Source organism: Nerophis ophidion, linkage group LG10 (genome assembly GCF_033978795.1).
Source record: "Nerophis ophidion isolate RoL-2023_Sa linkage group LG10, RoL_Noph_v1.0, whole genome shotgun sequence".
Classification (NCBI taxonomy): domain Eukaryota; kingdom Metazoa; phylum Chordata; class Actinopteri; order Syngnathiformes; family Syngnathidae; genus Nerophis; species Nerophis ophidion.
In genome coordinates, this window is record NC_084620.1 from 5396213 (window position 1) to 5418587 (window position 22375).

Below are 22375 nucleotides of genomic sequence, written 5' to 3' on the forward strand. Positions count from 1 at the left end.
CTACTAGTAGGTTTAATGCGAAACAAATTACTTGGAAACAATAGATTAAAAGAAACAAAAATATTTTTAAAACAACTTATTTGACCTAAAATCAGCAGTTTTTTGCAATCTGTGAGTATAATAATGGATTAACCTGTCAAGTTATGTGTAGTGTTGGGAGTGTCTGACTGTTTCTGTGGCCCTGAACGCCTCAGTAAATTGATTAACGTGGACCCCGACTGAAACAAGTTGAAAAACTTATTGGGGTGTTACCATTTAGTGGTCAATTGTACGGAATATGTACTGAACTGTGCAATCTACTAGTAAAAGTTTCAATCAATCAATCAATCAGTCAACACAGTGAGTATGTTGGCACGAGTGACATATTACGGTTGAGAGGGGGAAAAAAAAGAGTTAGTTTTTGTTGCTGTTGTTTTGGCGTGGTGATGGCCGACAGATACTGGCCAGTTGTGCAATAAACCCATTGTTGATCGACCACTTCCTCGTCATCAATAACATCTCGATGGACAACGCGATACAACAGCCCGCACCATATATAAGTAGATACGTTAGCGCGCTGCAGCCAGCATACATTTGCGTGGCTATGTGGCGGCCATATTGGCCAGGGCAACCTTGATGCACTTCAATGCAATACAATGCGATTAGCTTGTTTATAAAATAAACTATAACTTCCTTAATCCTCTATCAAATGCCATGAGATTTACTTTATTTATTAAATGCACAATATTTTATATTTTAGTAAAAAAAAAAAAAAACTAGAAAAAATTATTCCTAGCGTCTGTTTTTAAATCGAATGGCATATAATGCAATTGTATGTGATTCTTGGTATCTGTGACACCTACAACAATGGATGTGTCTTTGCCCCAACGAGCTTAGACTTACCGTAGGCATGCAGCTAAAAGGGGGCACGACATCTAAAACGGTTAAAATGTAAAGCATCTAGGTTGCTGCGATTACGTTTTCAGTAAACCATCGTTTTCCGCTGTTAATTGATCCATGCCTGCCTTGGTCATGGTAAATCCATCCATCCATTTTCTACCGCTTATTCCCTTTCGGGGTCGCGGGGGGCGCTGGCGCCAATCTCAGCTACAATCGGGCGGAAGGCGGGGTACACCCTGGACAAGTCGCCACCTCATCGCAGGGCCAACACAGATAGACAGACAACATTCACACTCACATTCACACACTAGGGCCAATTTAATGTCGCCAATCAACCTATCCCCAGGTGCATGTCTTTGGAAGTGGGAGGAAGCTGGAGTACCCGGAGGGAACCCACGCATTCACGGGAAGAACATGCAAACTCCACACAGAAAGATCAGGAGCCTGGATTTGAACCCAGGACTGCAGGAACCCCTCTGCCACCGTGAAGCCCTGGTCATGGTAAATGAAGTATAAATTATTACCACATATTTTTTAAGCTACAGCATAAAAAACTGTTTTCACAATTTTTTAAATTAGATTTTTAACATTATAAGACTACTCTAGACCAGTGGTCCCCAACCACTGGTCCGGGGACCGTAACCGGGCGGTGACGCATTGGCTACCGGGCCGCAGAGAAACATTAAAATAAGTTAACGACTGCATTTTCTCCGACTTGACTTTCGTCTGTCCCACTAGAGACACCAATAAGCTTGTTTATAGATAAAATACAATAAAAGTCCTCATATAAAGTTGCCATTTGCTATAACTTTTGTGACATGATACCATGCACATTAATGAACACATAAAATATAAATGTGACAGATTGTAGCCAAATTCTGATTTCCATCTGCAGTGCCCAGCAGGTTGATGGTAACCGGCTGGGGATCTCATTGCAAAGAAACAAGTCCAAGGCTCCCACTAATTCAGAGTTGTAGTGAGTTGTATTTTTCATGCACTTATTGTATCTGGCACAAGTGAAAAGCCGGTCCCTGGAAATAATGCCTACATTAAGCCGGTCCGTGGTGCAAAAAAGGTTGGGGATCACTGCTCGAGACAATTTATTATCATCAACCACATGGTCACCTTTATACTCCTTCAATCCAATATCGTAATGCTGCTTGAGGCAGAGCCAATCACTGGCTACAATACTGAACAGCATTGGTTTGGTCTTAACTAGTAGCCAATACTCCAGGAGTACTGATACTTTTATGATTGAAAATGCTTAATTTGAGGCCAAAATACATAGAATGTTGTGTTTTTTGTTAGAGTGTAGCCGCAAATTTTGTAACGTTAGGGATGACTGTATGATATTTGCTATCATACAAAACAATTGATTTTTAAACATTTAGTCATTATTGATATTCCTATTCAGAAATGTGACGGAGTGAGACAACACGTCCGACACTTTGATACACAAAAATGAAGTAAAATTGTCTGTGATGGGCCAATAAGCATTTTGAGTATATTTTTATATATTGATTTAATGTTGAAAAAGGGAAGAACACTTTAACGAGCAAATGGAACTGATTTGGTCGATTGGCTATTGATAATTTAACACACATTGCATTAGTTTTGGAATTTTTTAAAAATGAATGAGGGAAGAACTGAAATTTTAGTTTTTGTCTTGGGACCATTGCAAAATTATGTGTGTCCCAAGGTCACTAGCCTTGGCGTCACTATAGAGAGCAATTTTAAACTTGACAAACAAGTCAATGCCGTCTTAAAATCGTGTTTTTGTCTTTTAGCAAAGGTTAAACCGTTTTTATCTTTTAACCTTTTTGAACAAGTCGTGCATGCTTTTATTTCAAGTCGCCTGGACTACTGCAATGCACTTTATGCTGGCATTAGCCAAAAAGCTCTCTCCCGGTTGCAGTTAGTCCAGAACGCGGCAGTACAAATTTTAACAGGGCCAGGAAACGCCAGCATATAACCCCAATCCTTGAGAGTTTGCATTGGCTCCCTGTTCATTTTAGAATTGATTTTAAAACCTTGCTCTTTGTTTTTAAAGCTGTACATGGACTGACACCTCAGTATATCTCGGACCTCATCCAAACTTACAATCCAGTCCGAGAGCCAGCTCCAGCTCGTGGTGCCCAAGACCAGACTTAAAATTAGGGGGGACAGGGCCTTCTCTGTGGTCTGGAAAACTCTGCCCCTCCAAATTCGAACTGCTCCCACAGTGGAGTGTTTTAAGTCTCGTCTTAAGACCCATTTTTATTCTCTGGCTTTTAACACTACGTAAGTTGTGTGGTCGTCTGTTGCCCTCTGTGTTTTAAAATTGTAATTTATATTTACTGTTTTAATTGGTTTCACCCTTAAAATCGTTTTTAATCATATTTACTTTATATTGTTTTTGTATTGGTGTTATATGTATTTATCTTGATTTTTTGTTTTTATTCAGTCATTGGTAGAGCTCAGGATAAGTATTTGAATGTTGTTTTTAATATTATCGTGCAGCACTTTGAAAACATTTTGTTGTTTAAATGTGCTATATAAATAAAGTGGATTGGATTGATTGGAAGGTTTATGCAATGTGCACAAAAGACGAAAAATATGAAATCTACACGCGGCGCCACAGTGGAAAACATTTTGACACCCCGGTTCTAAGGATACCTGTGAGCACACTGAGGCTGAAAGTGTAGCATAGATGTCCGCCATGCTTTTTTTTTTTTTTAACGGAATGTGAGAAGATGAACTGTGTGTCCAAAATAGGTTACACAAGGACAGTGCAGCCAACCACAAGCCTTGCTAGGCAGACCATAATAAATGTAGGCTAATCAATAGCATAATTAGGTCCTGGAATTGCTTAGAGGCCACAGTGTAACGCCTCTCAGTAGCTAGACGCTGACACAGGAAGTCAAATTTATTGCTTGTATGGAAAAACAAACTTAAATATGAAGATTATTTAATGGTCTAATTATAAAGCTAGGCTTTTGTAGTAATTATCATTGTCACAGCTGATAAAGACGAGGTTATTACTCATGTACGCCAATATTTTCTTCTTCAAGTGTAATGGATATTTGATATATGCAGGCGCTGACCTTCATCCGCAAATCAATAGCATCATTTGCCACAAGGGAGAACTTTTTATTGATTTTTATTGTCGACAATTACACACTTTTACACTTTCAGCCATGCTTTATTGCAAAATGATGCATATTGCTTCAAGTAGGATACATAAATATTATGTAAGCCATTTTTCATTTTGTCCACATGCCCGATGCTATTATTGTGGAGGCTGAAAATGTGTGATTGGTTCGAGCAGAGGTGTCTTGACCAGACACAACAGTCAAAACAACTCTGCTTGAACTGATCACACACTTCCGGCCTCCACAATAACAGCGCTATGCGTCACATCTGCTCCAGCTGAGCTAACAAAATAAAAAATGCCTTGCAAGTACATTGTGAATAAAATATCATGTGCCTGAGCATTAAAGTTGTTGTCATATTAAACTAAAACAATGCATATGAAGTTAAGGCAGCAGTGTGTTATCTTAGATTAGCAGACAGTCTGGCAAGTTCACTTCAGTGAATTAGTGAAGTGAATTACATTTATATAGCGCTTTTTCTCTAGTGACTCAAAGCGCTTTACATAGTGAAACCCAATATCTAATTTTTCCATTTAAACCAGTGTGGGTGGCACTGGGAGAAGGTGGGTAAAGTGTCTTGCCCAAGGACACAACGGCAGTGACTAGGATGCGGAAGCGGGGATCGAACCTGCAACCCTCAAGTTGCTGGCACGGCCGCTCTACCAACCGAACTATACCGCTTCAGTGAGTCTCAAACTGTGTACACTGGTGGTACGCTGGCTCTATCTAGAGGTAGGCGAAAGAATCAAATTACTTAAGTAAAGTGTTTTATTTTCCTATATTCAAACACAGTGTTACTGTTCAAACTGTGTGTAACGTTACAGTGGCCCAAAATATTCAAAATACTTGTTAAATAAAACCTCTGCCTGTTTTTTAATGAATAACTAGGCCTACTGTGCTACCATAATGTTGGTCATTATGGTGGCACTTGGAGACATGATTTTTCTGGCGTGGTACTGGGTGAAAAAAGTTTGAGAAAAACTGGTTTACTTTATTTGTAACTAACAAAGTTCTATGAAAGAACATTGCATGTTTACACAATGTCTGAAAAGAAGTCAGACGTAGCAGAGGTTTTGTAATCCGATATTTTTTCAACTTCCTTTGTTAACATTTAACCATTTCTTGTAAGCAATAATAATAATAATAATAATAATGTGTAATAGTCGTGTTAATAGTGTGATATATAGCATATTGAGTAATATAAAAACAAATAAGGAAGTAAAAATTGACAGAAAAAGCGTGTCCCAAAACACACCAGTAGCTCTAAAAACTTATTTTAAAATGGGCATGTTCCGATTGGACAAAGTGTGTAGAACAAAGGCAACCGTATTGCTAGGCAAGGATAACAGGATGTAAACATTTTTACATTTTTTGACTTCACAGCACAACACACAGAAATGTTTATAGTTGTATCGCAAGCAATCGTCACAAATAGTCAGACATGCAATAACTGTAATTTTTTGTTTCTCATGTATTTCATGCACTTTAAAAGCCAATGAAAATGTCATTATCAATAAGAGGCTTGAACAACAACCCGTGGAAACACTGTTAGGTTTAAAACTGCAAGTAGAAAAACTTCATTTTTTTGTATTAATTTGCCACAATGCGTTGATGTTGTCTGGGCGCTAGCCTATTGGCCAATAAACACGCCAACGCGATGCCTCCGATTTGCGTGAAGGCCAATCCCAGCACAGTGGCAGCGATGTGGAAGACGTTGTCGTTGACCAAGCTGAAGACTTTCCGGAAGCATCCGTGGGGGTGGATGCCCGCGGCGAGCACTCCTTCGTTATCGTCCGCCGGCAAGGGTCGGTTCCTGCAACCCTTGCGCCTCATGCAGCAGCTGTCTGGCAAGGACCCCAGGGTTCCGTTCTCAGTGGGTAGGAAGGTCATGTGTTGAAACGCCCAGTCCGAAGTGAGCCAATCGCGCCATCCTTCAGCGCCACAGCACTCTAGCGTTCGCTGTAGGCTGTCTAGCGCATCGGCACGGCCCTCGTCCTCAGTGTACCCGGCCACCGCTCGCTGTAGGCCGCTCCGAAATCCTCCGGCGATGTCTTCCCGATAGAAGAGCCCACTGAGTCCGGCGGCCAATCCTGCGATGAGCGCGGCCAGCTGAAAGAAACCGTAAGCCCGCAGCAAGTAGGGAAGGTTGGCCGCCACCCCGAGACAACCCAGAAAGCCCCAGACAGTCACAGCGGCCCCTGTGGTCAGGAGGATGATGGGTGCGTTGGGGTAGTGGTTGGCACTCAGCAGCATGAAGTCGGCCAATGAGATTTGGGCCCACACCCCCAGGGTGAAGAGGGCCAAGCCGGCCGCCCAAAAGAGGCAGCTGAAGGCAAGGAGTCCGAGGCGCAGGAGGTGCATGACTCCCACCGGGCGGCAGCAAGGTGCGGTGGTGTCCACAGTTGGAGGCGCAGGGATGACCAGGGATGTCTCTGGGGACAAGGAAAGACGCCGAGGCTGCAGGTCCTCCTGCTCTCGATAGGGGGGCAGCAGGTAGCCGGGGATGGCGGAGGCACGGCGAGGATAGGGAGGCGGTGTGAGGAGGTTGACGCTCCTTGGAGAGGACAGTCTGCGCGCAGTTAGCTGCTCATGGTTCCAATCCAGAACGTGTCTGTTGGGGCTCGGCCGAGCTGAGTGAGACTCGCAACGCAGTGGAGAGCTCATGACGCCGCCTTGGGCTTTATCTACACCCCTCTCTTAATTTGACACACTCCCTCCTTCCTCTATCAGTCCTCATCCCCCCTTCTTCTTTATGACCCGTTATTAATTTGCCACCTGCACCGCCAACGCCGGCTGGACCGTAAATCCTGATGATGGCTCTCGTGATGTCGCTGCTGTTATCTGCATCCACAGCCGCCTGCCGCCAGTCCTATTTGTCGGTTTGGTTTGGACGTCTTTTCCAACTCAACGGTTGCAAATTCCTTACGGCAACCAAACAAAGCACAGGTGGCCGTGGTGTCCGGGTGAGGAAGGATGAGCGGGGCTCGCTCGTGCACACCCCCTCCTGGCGCGGCGGATTTCTAATCTGGCTGTGAGCGATAAATGTGACCGTAAAAAAAAAAGAAAGTCTATAAATAAACATTAAAAAAAGTCTATAAATAAGCGGCGTTTCGGCATATTAACAAGTAAGAGGCGGCAGGAAATACTTGCACTCATCCAGATATTTGGTTAGGTCTCCCAAAATAGAATATTGTATCAAAAATGGATACCCCAATAAAGTTATAACCATTAAACTGTTTTGTTTCTGAGCAGAAAACAACGGTATAATGAAGGAAATAATTTTCTTGGGAAACAGGATGGATTTAAAAAAAAAATCTTACCACCATGTTGGTACTTCTCCTTTAGGCAGAGGACAAGATGAAGGAATTCATCCACAAACACCAGAGGCCTGAGAAGGAAATAACATTCTTCATAATAATTCATATTCAGCTGCCTTTTATGTGCACTCTTGATAACAGCACAAATGTCCTACCTGATTTAAGAGCCTCTTCTCCTGCAGCAGCTGGCAGAAAATAACTAGTTAGCGGAGTGTGCTGCCTTCGAGAAAGGAGGCCTGAAACATAAAAGGGTGGCGGGGAGGAAATGTACAAAATATTGCTTTTTTTTTATTTTTCAATCACGACAACTTGAATGTTCCTTTTGCAAGTTAACATTTACTACACGAGTGTAAAAAACACAAATACAAAGCAAGATTATAGGTCTATGCTAAGAAAGTAAGTGATTATGTCAGCAGTTGTTTTTGGCAATAAAAAATTTTTTACATAATAAATCTATTAAATGGTCAGACATGACTCCTGTTACAAGTTGAACGGAATGGTATGTTTTTACATGATAAAACTAGTTTCAGGATATGTTCACACTGCAGGGTATGATGCCTAATTTGGATTTTTGGTTAAATCTGATGAGGTCACACACTGCAGTGTGTTTACAATAGTAAACACGGCTCAAATTGGTGCCGGTCCTCTCTGGGGGTTTTTGTGCAACTGGAGTCAATCTTTTCATAACTAAATTTTTTCACAAAGATTAGGAAGGAAGAAGGCAAGAATTTTGGCTTTTGCAGTTTGTGGGGTCACTTGCTTTGACGTCTGTCCTGGGCACTGTGGGTGAGCAGTCAAAGGCAAAAGTGTTGGGACATCGATGTGAGTTCTAAAACGTTTTATTTTTTGTTTTTTTCTGCTCATTTGTCCACTAATTCTATTTTGGTGGAGAATTATGACGTGTCGCTTTTTGATGACATAGAGTCGGATGATATCGACCCGATCGTTCTGATTGCAGTTGTATCAGATAAGTATCTGCTATGTGTGATCCACATACAAAAGAGACCTGAGTCAGACTTGAAAAAAGTTGAATTTAACGATTTTGAGAAAAAAACAAATTGCGATTTTTCTCTTTTCAAAATTGCAATTGCGATTCTATTTGCGAATTTTATATTTCATGCATAAAAATTCATAAAACTGTAGAAATAACGAGTGAAGGATGACGTGTGACTTTTAGACTGTCAATCAACATATTCTATCTTGTCTAAAGGTGCCGCACATTAGAACAATATGCAATAATGTACTTCAAAAAATATTTGGGTTGATGCACTCAGAGCTTTTGTCTACATCATGCTCTTTAACTGAAAAAATAATCCACAAAAACTATCATAAAATTATATTATTAATGCAAATATTCATTTAAAAGGATATCAACTTTTATTTCTCATTACTGTAGAATTGTTTACCATTGTATTGTAATTGGAAGGTAAATACATTTCTTATCCTAAAAAAAAAAACAAAAAACAGTGGACCCATTTCCCGTAAGCAAAAATGTAACCTAGTAAGAAAAATGAGGTCGGACGTTGCCTTTTTGTTTATTGCTATCACACGATCATGCCCTTTTTGCTCGTTCGTCCATGTTCATGGGCTCATATCACCCATCTGATTTGAAGATTAAATATTCTTACAACGGAACATTTGGCTTTATCATCTTATTTTTTTTCTCATAAATTGTGTTAGTTTGCGGAACTTCTCACTGGTGCGTCGCAAGGCTCCCTATACTGTGTGTGTTGGCGGCAGCGTCCCGCTCTAGTCTCTGGCTCCGCTGAGACAAAGATTGTGAATAAGTAAAAAGAGGGGTCTCTCTGTACAGTTGATTCCATTGTTAAATGTGCTCAGGTGCTAAGAGCGATACACAAAGTAAGACGACTTTGTACCTTTTTGAAGCGAGAGACGAAGAAACCCGAGGCTCAGCAATTCTGATTGGCGAACATGTCCGTCACCCAAAAGCTGGCGACAGCAAATGAAAAAAAAAAAAAAACCTCAGTCCCTTGCGATTATTTACCGCACATACTAAAACCTTAATGTCCAATCGATTTAAATTAATCGTGCAGCCCTACTTTTCACATTGACATGAAAAAAAAATCGTAATTGACCTGCAGTGTAAACAAAGCCTGAGCATCGATTGAGTATGTTCTCATTCAGCTGTTAGTTCTTCGCCGTGCGTCTCCATGTGTTTATTGAGTTTGGCCTTGGACGAGAAGCTCTTCTTACACGTCCCGCACTTTGGCCTTAGCCGCTTCAAACCAGCGTGGCTGCGCTTGTGCCACGCCAGCTCCGAAGAGCTCTTGAACTTGAGTGGGCAGGTGCCGCAGGCGTACGGCTTCTCTCCTGTATGGACGCGTTGATGCAGCTGAGCCTCGCTGAGGGTGAGGAAGGTCTTGTCGCAGTAGCTGCACGGAAAGGGTCTCTCTCCTGTGTGCATGAGGTGGTGTCTGGTCAGCGCGTAGGGTTTGGCGAAGCCCTTGCCGCAGTAGGTGCAGGGGTATGGGCGGATGCCGGTGTGCGAGACCACGTGCTCCTGCTGGGTCTTCTTGCTCTTGAAGCGTTTGCCGCATTGCGAGCAGGCGTAGGGCTTGTCCTCCAAGTGCGACCTGTGATGTTTGGAGAGTTCCCCTTGGGACAAGAAGGCCTTCCCGCACTGGGAACACAGGAAGGGCTTCTCCCCCGTGTGCATCCTCTCATGTCGGGTCAGCACGGATGCCAGGGTGAACCTTTTGGAGCAGTGCGAACACGGGAAAGGCCGCTCGCCCGTGTGGATACGGAGGTGCTTCACTAGCATGAAGTGCAGCGAGAACTGTTTGCCGCACTGGCCACACTTGTGAGGGCGCTCCCCCGTGTGCGTGGACAGGTGCCTCTTTACGTCCGAACGCCGCGTGTATGTCTTCTCGCAGTGCGGGCACTTGAAATGGTGCTTGACCAGATGCGTCTGCCGGTGTAGAGAGCGCGCCAAAAGCGAGTCGAACGACTCGCCACACTGCGGGCAGACGTAGCGCTTGGAGGCCACGTGTGACGTCCTGTGCTCCAGAAGCTCGGCGGTGGAGGCGAAGCTGCGGCTGCAGATGGAGCAGATGTGCGGAAGGCGGCTCTCGCCTGAATGGCACTTCTTGTGGTGGGCGGTCAGTGCGCGCAGGTTGGCGAAGGTGGTGCGGCACAGCGAGCATGTGAAGGAGACCGCGGCGGCGTGCGACTTGCTCTGGTGCTTGGCTAGATCCCAAGAGTGCTGGAAGGTGCGGTCGCACTGCGAGCAACGGAAGGGCCGCTCGCCCGTGTGGGTGAGCTGGTGTCGCCTGACGTCGGATGTGCGCGTGAAGGTTCTGCCGCACGTCTCGCACGTCAGTCTGCTTGGAGCCTGAGCGGAAGTCACGGGCTTGTCTTTACCGGCACTTTCAAGCTGCTCTGCGCCTCCTTGTGGAAAAAGTTTAATGGATGTAAAAATCTCATCTGTGTCTGAGGGAGTTGGAGTCAAGTTGGTTCCTGAGAGCTTGCGGTATTCCTCAGTGTCAACGCTCTGCATATGGAAGTGGGGAGGACTGTTGTCTTCTGATTGGTGGAAGGGACACTGCGAGCATGTGAAGATAATGGAGGTCATCTCATCGGAATGTCCTGCAGGTCAAATAAGTGAAAGACTAGTTTATGTTTAATGACATTTTCAAGAGCAGTTGTCCTTAGGGTCACAGGTGAGCTGGAGCCTATCTTAGCTGACTTTAGCTGAAAGGTGGGATTAACGCTTGACTGTCACAGTGCGTGTATTTATATAGACAAACAAGCATTATATACTTACGGACATAAGTCTGGGCCTATATTCAATCAAACCATTCATCGAACGATAAAGAAAAATTAACTTGGTAACTTTGCTGTGTTGGACTTTCGATAAGGTGACAACTTGTCCAGGGTGTGCCCTGCCTTTCAATCAAATGCACATAGGATATGCTCCAGCCACCCCGTAGGGACAAGCGGTAGAAAATGGATGGATGGATGGACTTTGCAATCATTGATTAATTGCCATATCTGTGTATGTTTGTTTTCTTCGTCTCTTGCTTTCAATCAAGGTGCAAGAGGCTTCACTCTGTGCATCACTCTCAGCACCTGAAAACGTTTATTTTTAAGCAGAATCATGAAATGTAAATCCTCTTGTCAGTCATCCACAACTTTTGTCTCGGTGGGTGGAAGAGGGAATGCTAACTTACACACACAAGATGCACTGACAGAGAGCCTCGCAAGTCGCTAGTGAGAAGCACTACAGGGTAAAAAAAAAATGCACTTGAAAATGTTTAGTATTAAAGTGCTGTTTTTCTAAGAGATTGAGTATCAAAATTATTTGTATGGTTTATTTATTTAGGATAATTCAAGTTATTGGCCCTCTAACAAACAGTGTTTAATTTGAGACACTTGTGATTTACACCTATATAAATAAACATTGATTGATTGATTGATTGATTGAATTTTGCATCAAAAAATGCTGACAATAATATTGTTAATGGCCAATAATTTGTGGGACAATATACCGTCCAACAAAACTTATCATCAGCCCAGGGCAGGCCAACCATCTACAGCCTTCAATTAGCCTAACATACCAAGTCCACACAACAAAATGTTTTAGTGAACCCTGATCTCCAGACTGTAATAAAGAGCCATGATAAAGAGCATTTATGTGTAACTCATTCATCATTTTACCTTTGTCGCTTCCTTTGACGGCGATTACGCATGACGTGGCTCCTTGGCTAGCTTGGATGCTGTGGAAGAAAGAAAAAAAAAACATTTTTAGAAACATTACAGCAAATATTTTTTGCAGAACAGGGATATCCCAGGTTTTATCAATAAGTTGTTTCTAAGTATCAGGCAAAAACAAAAGCAATTTTCCCATAAGTAATCATGTTAATCTAATGATTCCGTTCTGGACACCAAAAAATGTTGACAAAAAACACTTTTTATAGAGAATAATTATAATTTTACACTGAAATGATGACTAAAATCGACAAAAAAAGAATTCACATCACTTTTATTGAAGACTTTTCATGGCAAAGACGGCGATGAACAGAAAGGGAGGAAGGAGCACAACACATTCTATGGATAGGTACCGAATTCAGTACTGTCATAGGTACCGACTGATATCTGTTGGTACTACCGCGTACCGATTTACGTAAAATCAAACCGTACCAAGTTTCTATGTCACACATGGCATCACGTCCGGTTGCAGACACGGCACCGGCTGAAGCACTTGGCAGCCCAACAAGTTTACTCATAACAGACTGCCTCTAGGTCGTGTTGCATTTTCTCCAAGCCATCAAAGTAAGCATGCCTGGTAGAAAGGCTCCGAAGGAAGGCACACATTTTCCAAAATGCTATAGCACTATGCTAATTTACATTAGACATCTATCAATCAATCAATCAATCAATGATTAATTATACAGCCCTAAATCACTAGTGTCTCAAAGGGCTGCACAAACCACAACACAAACCATAACACAAACCACAACGACATCCTCGGTATATATGACTATACATGCTACTGATTAGCATTAGCGATTTTACAAGGCAATTTCAACATCTCCAAATTTGGTAATCAGAACTACAAGTCAATCAATCAATCAATGTTTACTTAGTGAGATGTACATTACAATCAAACAGCAGCTGTGTAAAAAGTACAATACTTGACAGCATAAACACTTTGTAGGGCTCAACAAAAGACAAGTCTGGCTCATTCAACTTTAGGGCTTCAACAATTAATCGACTAAATCGATTAATTTGATCAGATATAACCTTCTGTTGCATTGATTAACTCTTTAATGGGGGAAATCAATTAACATTTTACAAAACCGGACCACATGGTGTGTCTGGAACTTTAAATACATGAACATTGTATTTGTACGACCACTGCAATAGTTTGTGTGATCTGTGTGGCAGAAAACAGCTGAGGTTTTTTTTTTCATTCTTATTAATTCACACATGTTGAAAGTGCAATTTCAATGTTGATTATGTGCATTTATTTAGCAGAAAAAAGAAAGAATGAATGTTATGGCAAGCAGAAAAATAATTGTTTGACTATTTTTCCTAAATTTACAAATCAAAGCTATAAGGTGTTTTTTATCCAATGACTTAGTGAATCAAACAAACTAATGAGTAGTTTACTGGAATACTAAAGAAATCCATACCTGTAGCCCTATTCAATTTAATGGAACACACTTATCGCAACAAACAAAGGACAAACTGAATTAAATGAATACTGGCAAATGTGACAGAGGTGTAAATAAATGATAAATGGGTTGTACTTGTATAGCGCTTTTCTACCTTCAAGGTACTCAAAGCGCTTTGACACTACTTCCACATTTACCCATTCACACACACATTCACACACTGATGGAGGGAGCTGCCATGCAAGGCGCCAACCAGCACCCATCAGGAGCAAGGGTGAAGTGTCTTGCTCAGGACACAACGGACGTGACGAGGTTGGTACTAGATGGGATTTGAACCAGGGGCCCTCGGATTGCGCACGGCCACTCTCACCCTGCGCCACGCCGCCCCCCGTAAAAAAACTAAATAACAATAAGCGTTGTTATCAATATTAGCTCAGTGTTCAATGTAGTATAAAAAAAAGTATTTGATAAATACATAACATTTATTACCAATACACACAATAGTACCAAAAACTAGGATCATTCAGTACCTGTATCGATTCAAATGTGAAAGGCAACCATTCCCATCACAGGTGCCACTAGCATACTTCGCTGTGAGTTTTTTTCTTTAATTTAATAGTACTTCTCTGCATCTTTATCAAAGTGCTGGCAACGGCAACATTCTTTGGCCCCATGGTAGATTATTAAAGCCCAGAAATGGGATCACTATTGCATAGGATTTTTTTGTTTATGCACTCGTTTTAGTCAAATGATATGCAGGCAAACGGACCAGTTTCTTACGTGCAATCTTTGGCCCCGCAATACACGAGACGATATACAAAAACAACGGCAAAATTTTGGCAAAACATTCCCTTTCATAACTGAATCATACGAAAAGTAGGGCATAAAAAAAAAACGAGGTGCCACTGTATTCCTTTCAAAGTACCTCTTCCAGTCAGATGAGTCAGGAGGAAGTTCAGCGGAGGAGTGTGTCATTTCATCTTCAACAGCAGCCTCCTTCACTTCAGTGCAAGATCTCACATCGCCATCTTGGACATCATCTTTCGCCTCATCCAGAACATTCCCTTCTTGATCTTCAAAGGCACCTTCATCGTTTTCCAGACTCTCCATTTCCAGAGTCTCCAGGGCTGTGGCGACTGCGGACTCCTCAGCATTGACGGGTGCCACTTCTTCCTCATAGAAACCCGTCTGAACTTCGGTCGGTACGTCCAACACTCCGACGTCCACCTCTGTGAAGACCGTCACCACGCTGTACTGGTCGGCCCCAACGATGTTTGCGTAGTTGTGGACTAACTCAGGCCCAACTGAAATGTTCGCTTTGTCGGAGGGAGGGATTGATAGAGCGGATATGATGCAGCTGCCAAGAGTGGTGGAGGTGGCATCTGGAAGAACGACAACAATGAATTTTGCTTGTTTCATTGAATACTAATGTAGCTTAAAGGCCTGAAACCCACTACTACCGACCACGCAGTCTGATAGTTTATATATCAATGATGACATTTTAACATTGCAACACATGCCAATACGGCCGGTTTAGTTTACTAAATTGCAATTTTAAATTTCCCGCTAAGTGTCCTGTTGAAAACGTTGCGGAATGATGACGCTTATGTTGACACGGGCTTGTGACGTTATTGGTTGTAGCGGACATTTTATCCCAGCACCACTCACGGCTAAAAGTCGTCCGATTTAATCGCATAATTACACAGTATTCTGGACATCTGTGTTGCTGAATCTTTTGCAATTTGTTCAATTAACAATGGATACTACAAAGAAGAATGCATTTGGTGAAAAGCGGTGTATTTCGGCCGGCTGTAGCAACACAAACGCAGCCAGTGTTTGTTTGTTGTGAAGCTTTAATATGGAACAGAGCAGTCAAGCAAACATGTTTCTCTACCACATGTCAACCGGCAGGTTTCGGTGAGAAAATTGTGGTAATAAGTTGGCTCTTACCGTAAACATAAGCGGAGCTTGTGTCGTTCTTCCTGCAGCTGTCAAAGAGGCAGCTGCGACTTTCTTGTCTCGTCCATGGCTTCCCTCAGAGACACTGGCGGTCACCACACCCCTCCAACTTTCAGGTATGACTTTATAATCTCACTAAAACACTAGTAACACAATAATCAGATAAGGGATTTTCCAGAATTATCCTAGTAAATGTGTCTAATAACATCTGAATCACTCCCACTGCCCTCGTCTTTTTTTTTTTTTTCTTCTAGTCCTTCACTCTCACTATCCTCATCCACAAATCTTTCATCCTCGCTCAAATTATTGGGGAAATTGTCGCTTTCTCGGTCAGAATCGCTCGCGCTGCTGGTGTCTATGATTGTAAACAATGTGAGGATGTGAGGAGCCCTCACACCGGTGACGTCACGCGCACATTGGCTTCTACTTCCGGTACAGGCAAGGCTTTTTTATTAGCGACCCAAAAGTTGCTAACTTTATCGTCGATGTTCTTAACTAAATCCTTTCAACTAAAATATGGCAATATCGCGAAATGATCAAGTATGACACATAGAATGGACCTGCTATCCCCGTTTAAATAAGAAAATCTCATTTCAATAGGCCTTAAAAGCATTATGGCTAATAACACTCATGGAAAAGAACAGAGAAGCATCGTCAAAAAGTGAGTAGATTTTTATTATGTTAGCTATATTATACAATGGCTAACTTCTTTTTATCTTTATGCCAATTAAATGCTAGTTTTACTATAGTAACGCAACACTATGTTTATTATTGTGGTTCAAGCTTGCAGTGCATTTATACAAAGAGCTGTTTTAAACACTTTCATGTTGCAAAATAACTAAATCAGTGCAAGATCAGTGCATTATTTTTTCTAAATAGCTGGTTCAACATTCTGAGGTGTACATACCTGGCTCTTTAAATAATGCAGAAGTCCTACAATGCTCAAAGATCAAGCTCAGTTCTTCTGTCGTGGACTGGACACATTCATCCAATAAGACGGGAGTTGAGCCCAACCAGTCTGTAGTCTGGAGTCAGACACATTTCAAGGTTAATTTTGCCGAAATATGAAACGTGAAGAAGGGTGGATGTATTACCTGTTTGAGGTCTGGTATTGGAAGCAGTTTCTCCAGCTTGGAGAGCAGCTCCCATAGCAACACATGAAGAGCAGTGTCATACTTTGGTCCGTACTCCATAGGGAAGACCTCCTGGAAGAAGTACGCTCGCTCAGCTGGATCTTTAAGGAGGCTCTGAACCAGGGCGACAAATGTGGACTCTGCTGCTTTCACCTCTGCATCGCTGTGCTACCATATGTTTATGATACTCACATCATTAGAACAGATTTTCAAACAAGAAGTTAAGGACATCTTCAATCAACTTACATTTGATTGTAGCGGGAGTTTTTCTAAATGCGTCTGGACCGTTTGAAAGTCAACAGAACCTCGGACCGAACCTTTGCACAGCTCCAGGATCAACTGCAATGGAAGAGAGTTTTTTTTTTATTTTTTTATTGTATTAATGACGACCATTTTTTAATCGTTAGAAAAAAAAACATACACGGGCTCTGAGACCCAGAATGAGCTGAGCCGCCTGTTTGTGGTTCATCAATCCTGGCATTGCCTCAGTCAGCATGGACACAAACTCTTGGAGTTTATGGTAATTCATCACATCTTTCTGTTTTGCAAGTTGCCACATTGCGGCGGAGCGGAGCTGCAGCGGCGGAACCAGGAGGTGGAGCAGCGAGAGAGGCAAGCCAGAATCTGAAACACATAGTATGAGGTCAAAGGTCACACATTCATTTTATCAAATCCAAAACTAAACTCTGCCTTTACCAAAATACCAATGTTACATTTTATTATATGTAAATAGTGCATGTAGTTATGCATATGTATTCAAGGTCTGCAGATGTTTATATGCAATATAGACTTTAAACAATGCTGATTAAAACTAAATATTTCACTTTTTTTATGTTCCAAAGAAATAATCACTTAGAATCATATCAGTAGTTAAATAAGCTTTTGCATGCATAAAACACAAACGCAACAGTCTGATTGATTGTTAAGCTCAGTGTTCTTCAACCTTTTTTGAGCCGAGGCGCATTTTTTGCGGTGAAAAAATGCGGAGGCACACCACCAGCAGAAATTATTAAACAAACTTGTCTCAAAGTAGGTGTACTGTCACCACCTGTAACATCACACCCTGACTTATTTGGACTTTTTTGCGTTTTTCCTGGATTCACGGTGACAGAGGGGTTGATTGTCATGTCATGTTCGGTTGTACATTGTGGACGACGTCTTTGCTCCACGGTAAGTCTTTGCTGTCGTCCAGCATTCTGTTTTTGTTTACTTAGTAGCCAGTTCAGAATCGTTCTGCATAACCTTCCCTAAGCTTCAATGCCTTTTCTTAGGTGCACTCACCTTTTTTTTATTTTTGGCTCAAGCATTAGATCAGTGTTCTTCAACCTTTTTTGAGCCAAGGCACATTTTTTGCGGTGAAAAAATGCGGAGGCACACCACCAGCAGAAATTATTAAAAAAAACTTGTCTCAAAGTAGGTGTACTGTCACCACCTATCACATCACAACCTGAGTTATTTGGACTGGTTTGCTGTTTTCCTGTGTGTAGTCTTTTACTTCTTGTCTTGCGCTCCTATTTTGGCGGATTTTTCTCTTTTTTTGGTATTTTCCGGTAGCAGTTTCATGTCTTCCTTTGAGCGATATTTCCCGCATGTACTTTGTTTTAGCAATCAAGCATATTTCATTTTTTTAAAATATTTTTTTATCGGCGTGGCGCAGTGGGGGAGTGGCCGCGCGCAACCCGAGGCTCCCTTGTTCAATCCCCACCTAGTACCAACCTCGTCACGTCCGTTGTGTCCTGAGCAAGACACTTCACCCTTGCTCCTGATGGGTGCTGGTTAGCGCCTTGCATGGCAGCTCCCTCCATCAGTGTGTGAATGTGTGTGTGAATGGGTAAATGTGGAAGTAGTGTCAAAGGGCTTTGAGTACCTTGAAGGTACAAAAGCGCTGTACAAGTACAACCCATTTATCATTTATCTTTCTTCGTGGGGACATTGTTGATTGTCATGTCATGTTCGGATGTACTTTGTGGACGCTGTCGTCCAGCGTTCTGTTTTCGTATACTTAGTAGCCAGTTCAGTTTTAGTTTCGTTCTGCATAACCTTCCCTAAGCTTCAATGCCTTTTCTTTGGGGCACTCACCTTTTTTTTATTTTTGGCTCAAGCATTAGATCAGTGTTCTTCAACCTTTTTTGAGCCAAGGCACATTTTTTGCGGTGAAAAAATGCAGAGGCACACCACCAGCCGAAATTATTAAAAAAAACTTGTCTCAAAGAAGGTGTACTGTCACCACCTGTCACATCACAACCTGAGTTATTTGGACTTTTTTGCTGTTTTCCTGTGTGTAGTGTTTTACTTCTTGTCTTGCGCTCCTATTTTGGTGGATTTTTCTCTTTTTTTGGTATTTTCCGGTAGCAGTTCCATGTCTTCCTTTGAGCGATATTTCCCGCATGTACTTTGTTTTAGCAATCAAGCATATTTCATTTTTTTTAAATATTTTTTTATCGGCGTGGCGCAGTGGGGGAGTGGCCGCGCGCAACCCGAGGCTCCCTTGTTCAATCCCCACCTAGTACCAACCTCGTCACGTCCGTTGTGTCCTGAGCAAGACACTTCACCCTTGCTCCTGATGGGTGCTGGTTAGCGCCTTGCATGGCAGCTCCCTCCATCAGTGTGTGAATGTGTGTGTGAATGGGTAAATGTGGAAGTAGTGTCAAAGCGCTTTGAGTACCTTGAAGGTACAAAAGCGCTGTACAAGTACAACACATTTATCATTTATCTTTCTTCGTGGGGACATTGTTGATTGTCATGTCATGTTTGGATGTACTTTGTGGACGCTGTCGTCCAGCGTTCTGTTTTCGTATACTTAGTAGCCAGTTCAGTTTTAGTTTCGTTCTGCATAACCTTCCCTAAGCTTCAATGCCTTTTCTTAGGGGCACTCACCTTTTTGGCTCAAGCATCAGATACTTTTTTACCTGCACGTCGCCTCCCGCTGTTTCCGACATCTACAAAGCATTTACCGTATTTCCTTGAATTGCCGCAGGGCATATAGTATGCGCCTGCCTTGAATTACTGCCGGGTCAAACTCGCTTCCCAAAATATTTAGCGCATGCTTAGTATTACCGCCTGGTCAAACTCGTGACGTCACGAGTGACACTTCCCCTGTCATCATTTTCAAAATGGAGGAGGCTGATTTCAATACCGGTAATTTGAAATCGCATAAAGGGAAGAAGATTAAGAGCTATTCAGTAGGATTAATGGTCAAAGCTTACATCACACTCAAATTTTTACTGCATACCTTTGGTAAGTGCCGGAGTGAGAAGAGGTTTTAAAATAATTAGCGCATGCCTACTTTTCGCAGGAGTGAGAAGAGGTTTTAAATTAATTAGCGCCCAGGCGGCAATTCAAGGAAATACGGTAGCTACCGACTGCCACCTACTGATATGAAAGAGTATTACACGGTTACTCTGCCGAGCTCTATAGACAGTACCGACACTCAACAACCACACATCATTTGCAGACTGTAATTAGTGGTTTGCAAAAATATTTTTAACCCAAGTTGGTCAAATTAGATCATCTCCCACGGCACGCTAGTTTTCCGCGGCACAGTGGTTGAAAAACACTGGTTTAGCTAACATTTGCAATGTATTTTCAACGACAACGAGATTACTCGAATACATACTGTTCATTTTCCCCACTTGATTTTGAAGAATGTCCAACGATGTGTAAAATATTTTCCTTTGGTCCTAATAGAATAACATAAAAATATATTGTCGAATATTACTAGTTAGCATGCGTTATCGCTACGCAAGCGTCGATTTCCTCAAAGTCTCTCTCCTGCGCTTCCGCTTTTCAAAACAAGAGTCTCAACATTTCCAGTCACAAGTACACAACGTCCACTGAATGTGCCTGAATAACACAAGACGAACACTTCTCTTTCTTTAAATTGACATATTAAATATGTCAATCTTTTAAACTCGTTTCGTTCCGCGAGTTCTCCCGACAATACCGGATGTTATTCACAGCGTGACGTCAGAATAAAGAAATCTCGTCCTCTCGCGAGAGGACGTTACAAGGTGGTGGGAGTTGTTTGCGGAAGTAATAATCCAGGAGACGCGGAACTACCAAACATTTGGAGTGAATTTGGCGGCGGCGAGAGTATCTAAATCTGTTTTGGCGGTTGAGCATAAGCTGTTTTGTGACTGGATCGAGATGGAAGGGGATAGTGACGGGATGTATGAGGATAGTATGGAAATGGATAGGACTAGAGTGGAGAGAGGAAAGAAGGGGAGAGGAGGGAGTGAAGGAAAGGCGAGTACTAAAAGAGTGCATGAAGACGATGAAGAGGTTGATAAGAGGAAAAGGGTTATGATGGATGAATATAAGATAATTTATACATTTAAATCAAACCAAGATATGAATGACATTAGTTTGATGACTCTGGTTAAGGGATTAAAGAAGGACATTGGAGAGGTGGAGATAGCCAAGGTGCTCAGGGACGGACGGCTGTTGATTAAATGCAAAAATGGAGAGCAAAAGAACAAAGCAATGCGATTGCAAAAACTGTGCAACAAAATAATAAAGGAAAAAATCGAAGTGGGAGAACGGAAGGGGGCAAGAGGAGTCGTGACAGGAATCCCAAGAGGAGAAAATTTAGATGATCTGAAAAGAGAAATAAAAGGAGGAACTGTCACTACGATGAAAAGATTGATGGCATTTAGGAACGGTGAAAAGACTGAGAGCGAATCCGTGCTAGTGCAATTTGCAGAGGAGGTCCTACCAGAGAGAATCATGATTGGGTATCTAAGCTTCTATGTTAGAGCTTACGTGCCACCCCCAGTACGTTGTTTCAAGTGCCAACGCTATGGGCACATAGCTAGTGTGTGTCATGCTAAAATGAGATGTGGAAGGTGTGGAGGGGAGCATGAATATGGACAATGTGGAGAAAATGAACAGGTCAAGTGTTGTAATTGTGGCGGGAATCACACAGCAGCGTATGGGGGCTGCATCATAAGAAAACAGGCAACAGAAGTACAGCAAATCAGAGTTGAACGAAATATTACTTATGCAGAGGCAGTTAAAATAAGAAATCAAGAAAGTGCAGAACAGGACAGAAGTGAAAATAGTTCAAGAAATAAAAAACAAGAGGCAGCAAATACAGGAATTTCCATGGATAAACTAGTTGTATTCCTGGCTTATGTAATAAATTGTACAGAACAGGCTAGAAACAAGACTGAGAAAATCAAAATAATTGTCAAAGCAGCAGCAAAGTTTCTAAATTTAAAAGAATTATCCTGGGAACAGGTGCAAGGTGAGCTACAGAGAGTAGACGAGACCGAGTCATGTTACCACAATCCAACGCCATGTTAATTGTTCAGTGGAATGCCAGAAGTCTGATAGCAAACGGACAGGAATTAAAGGGATATATTAATAATATGAAAAATAAACCACATATAATATGTATTCAAGAAACATGGCTGAAGCCAAAATTAAACTTTATAATAAAAGGATATATAACGATACGTAAAGATAGGAATGATGGGCAAGGAGGAGGATGTGCCATATTTATTAAGGAAGATATGCATTATTCAATATTAAAAGTAAAACAAGAACTAGAGATAGTAGGAGTAGAAGTATGGAATAATAAAGAAAGATACAAAGTACTAAACTTCTATAATCCATGCAAGAAATTAGAAATTCACCAACTAGAAACAATAATGGAGCACTGGAGTGGCAATATTATTTGGTGTGGTGACTTTAATGCACATAGCACAATGTGGGGTGAAAGGGATGACTGGAATGGGGATACATTGGAAGCACTTTTGGAGGAAAAAGAACTGGTGTGTGTGAATGATGGGTCGGGAACAAGGTTAGATGTCGTCACG

The 22375-nt window shown here is 42.0% G+C and overlaps 2 protein-coding genes across 3 annotated transcripts; both read right to left on the bottom strand.

The window, feature by feature from the left end:
• Positions 1-4020: 4020 nt before the first annotated feature.
• On the bottom strand, positions 4021-7034 carry LOC133560073 (tetraspanin-7-like). Its single transcript, XM_061912161.1, has one exon. It carries the CDS (start codon positions 6672-6674, stop codon positions 5601-5603), a length of 1074 nt encoding a protein of 357 aa, XP_061768145.1. The 5' UTR covers positions 6675-7034; the 3' UTR covers positions 4021-5600.
• A 609-nt stretch (positions 7035-7643) lies between these two features.
• Positions 7644-20511, bottom strand: si:zfos-932h1.3 (oocyte zinc finger protein XlCOF6). Of its 2 annotated transcripts, XM_061912158.1 has the most exons (8): positions 20173-20511; positions 16978-17180; positions 16803-16895; positions 16518-16724; positions 16331-16448; positions 14390-14846; positions 12005-12063; positions 7644-10933 (listed from the first exon to the last, which is right to left on the bottom strand). In XM_061912158.1, the coding sequence occupies exons 1-8, from the start codon at positions 20177-20179 to the stop codon at positions 9465-9467; spliced, it is 2613 nt and encodes an 870-aa protein (XP_061768142.1). In that variant the 5' UTR covers positions 20180-20511; the 3' UTR covers positions 7644-9464. The 2 variants fall into 2 exon arrangements, with proteins under 2 accessions (XP_061768142.1, XP_061768143.1); XM_061912159.1 differs by lacking the exon at positions 20173-20511 and having other exon boundaries at positions 16518-16719; positions 16978-17024.
• Between the last annotated feature and the right edge of the window lie 1864 nt (positions 20512-22375).

Excerpts from the sequence above, each read along its gene's own strand:
- si:zfos-932h1.3 (XM_061912158.1), bottom strand. Across the intron at positions 16,449-16,517 it reads CAATACCAGACCTCAAACAG|ACTACAGACTGGTTGGGCTC; the intron begins GTAATACATCCA and ends GTCTGACTCCAG. Across the intron at positions 12,064-14,389 it reads GACTCATCTGACTGGAAGAG|CATCCAAGCTAGCCAAGGAG; the intron begins GTACTTTGAAAG and ends TTTCTTCCACAG.
- LOC133560073 (XM_061912161.1), bottom strand. The coding sequence starts at position 6,674 with ATGAGCTCTCCACTGCGTTGCGAGTCTCACTCAGCTCGGCCGAGCCCC.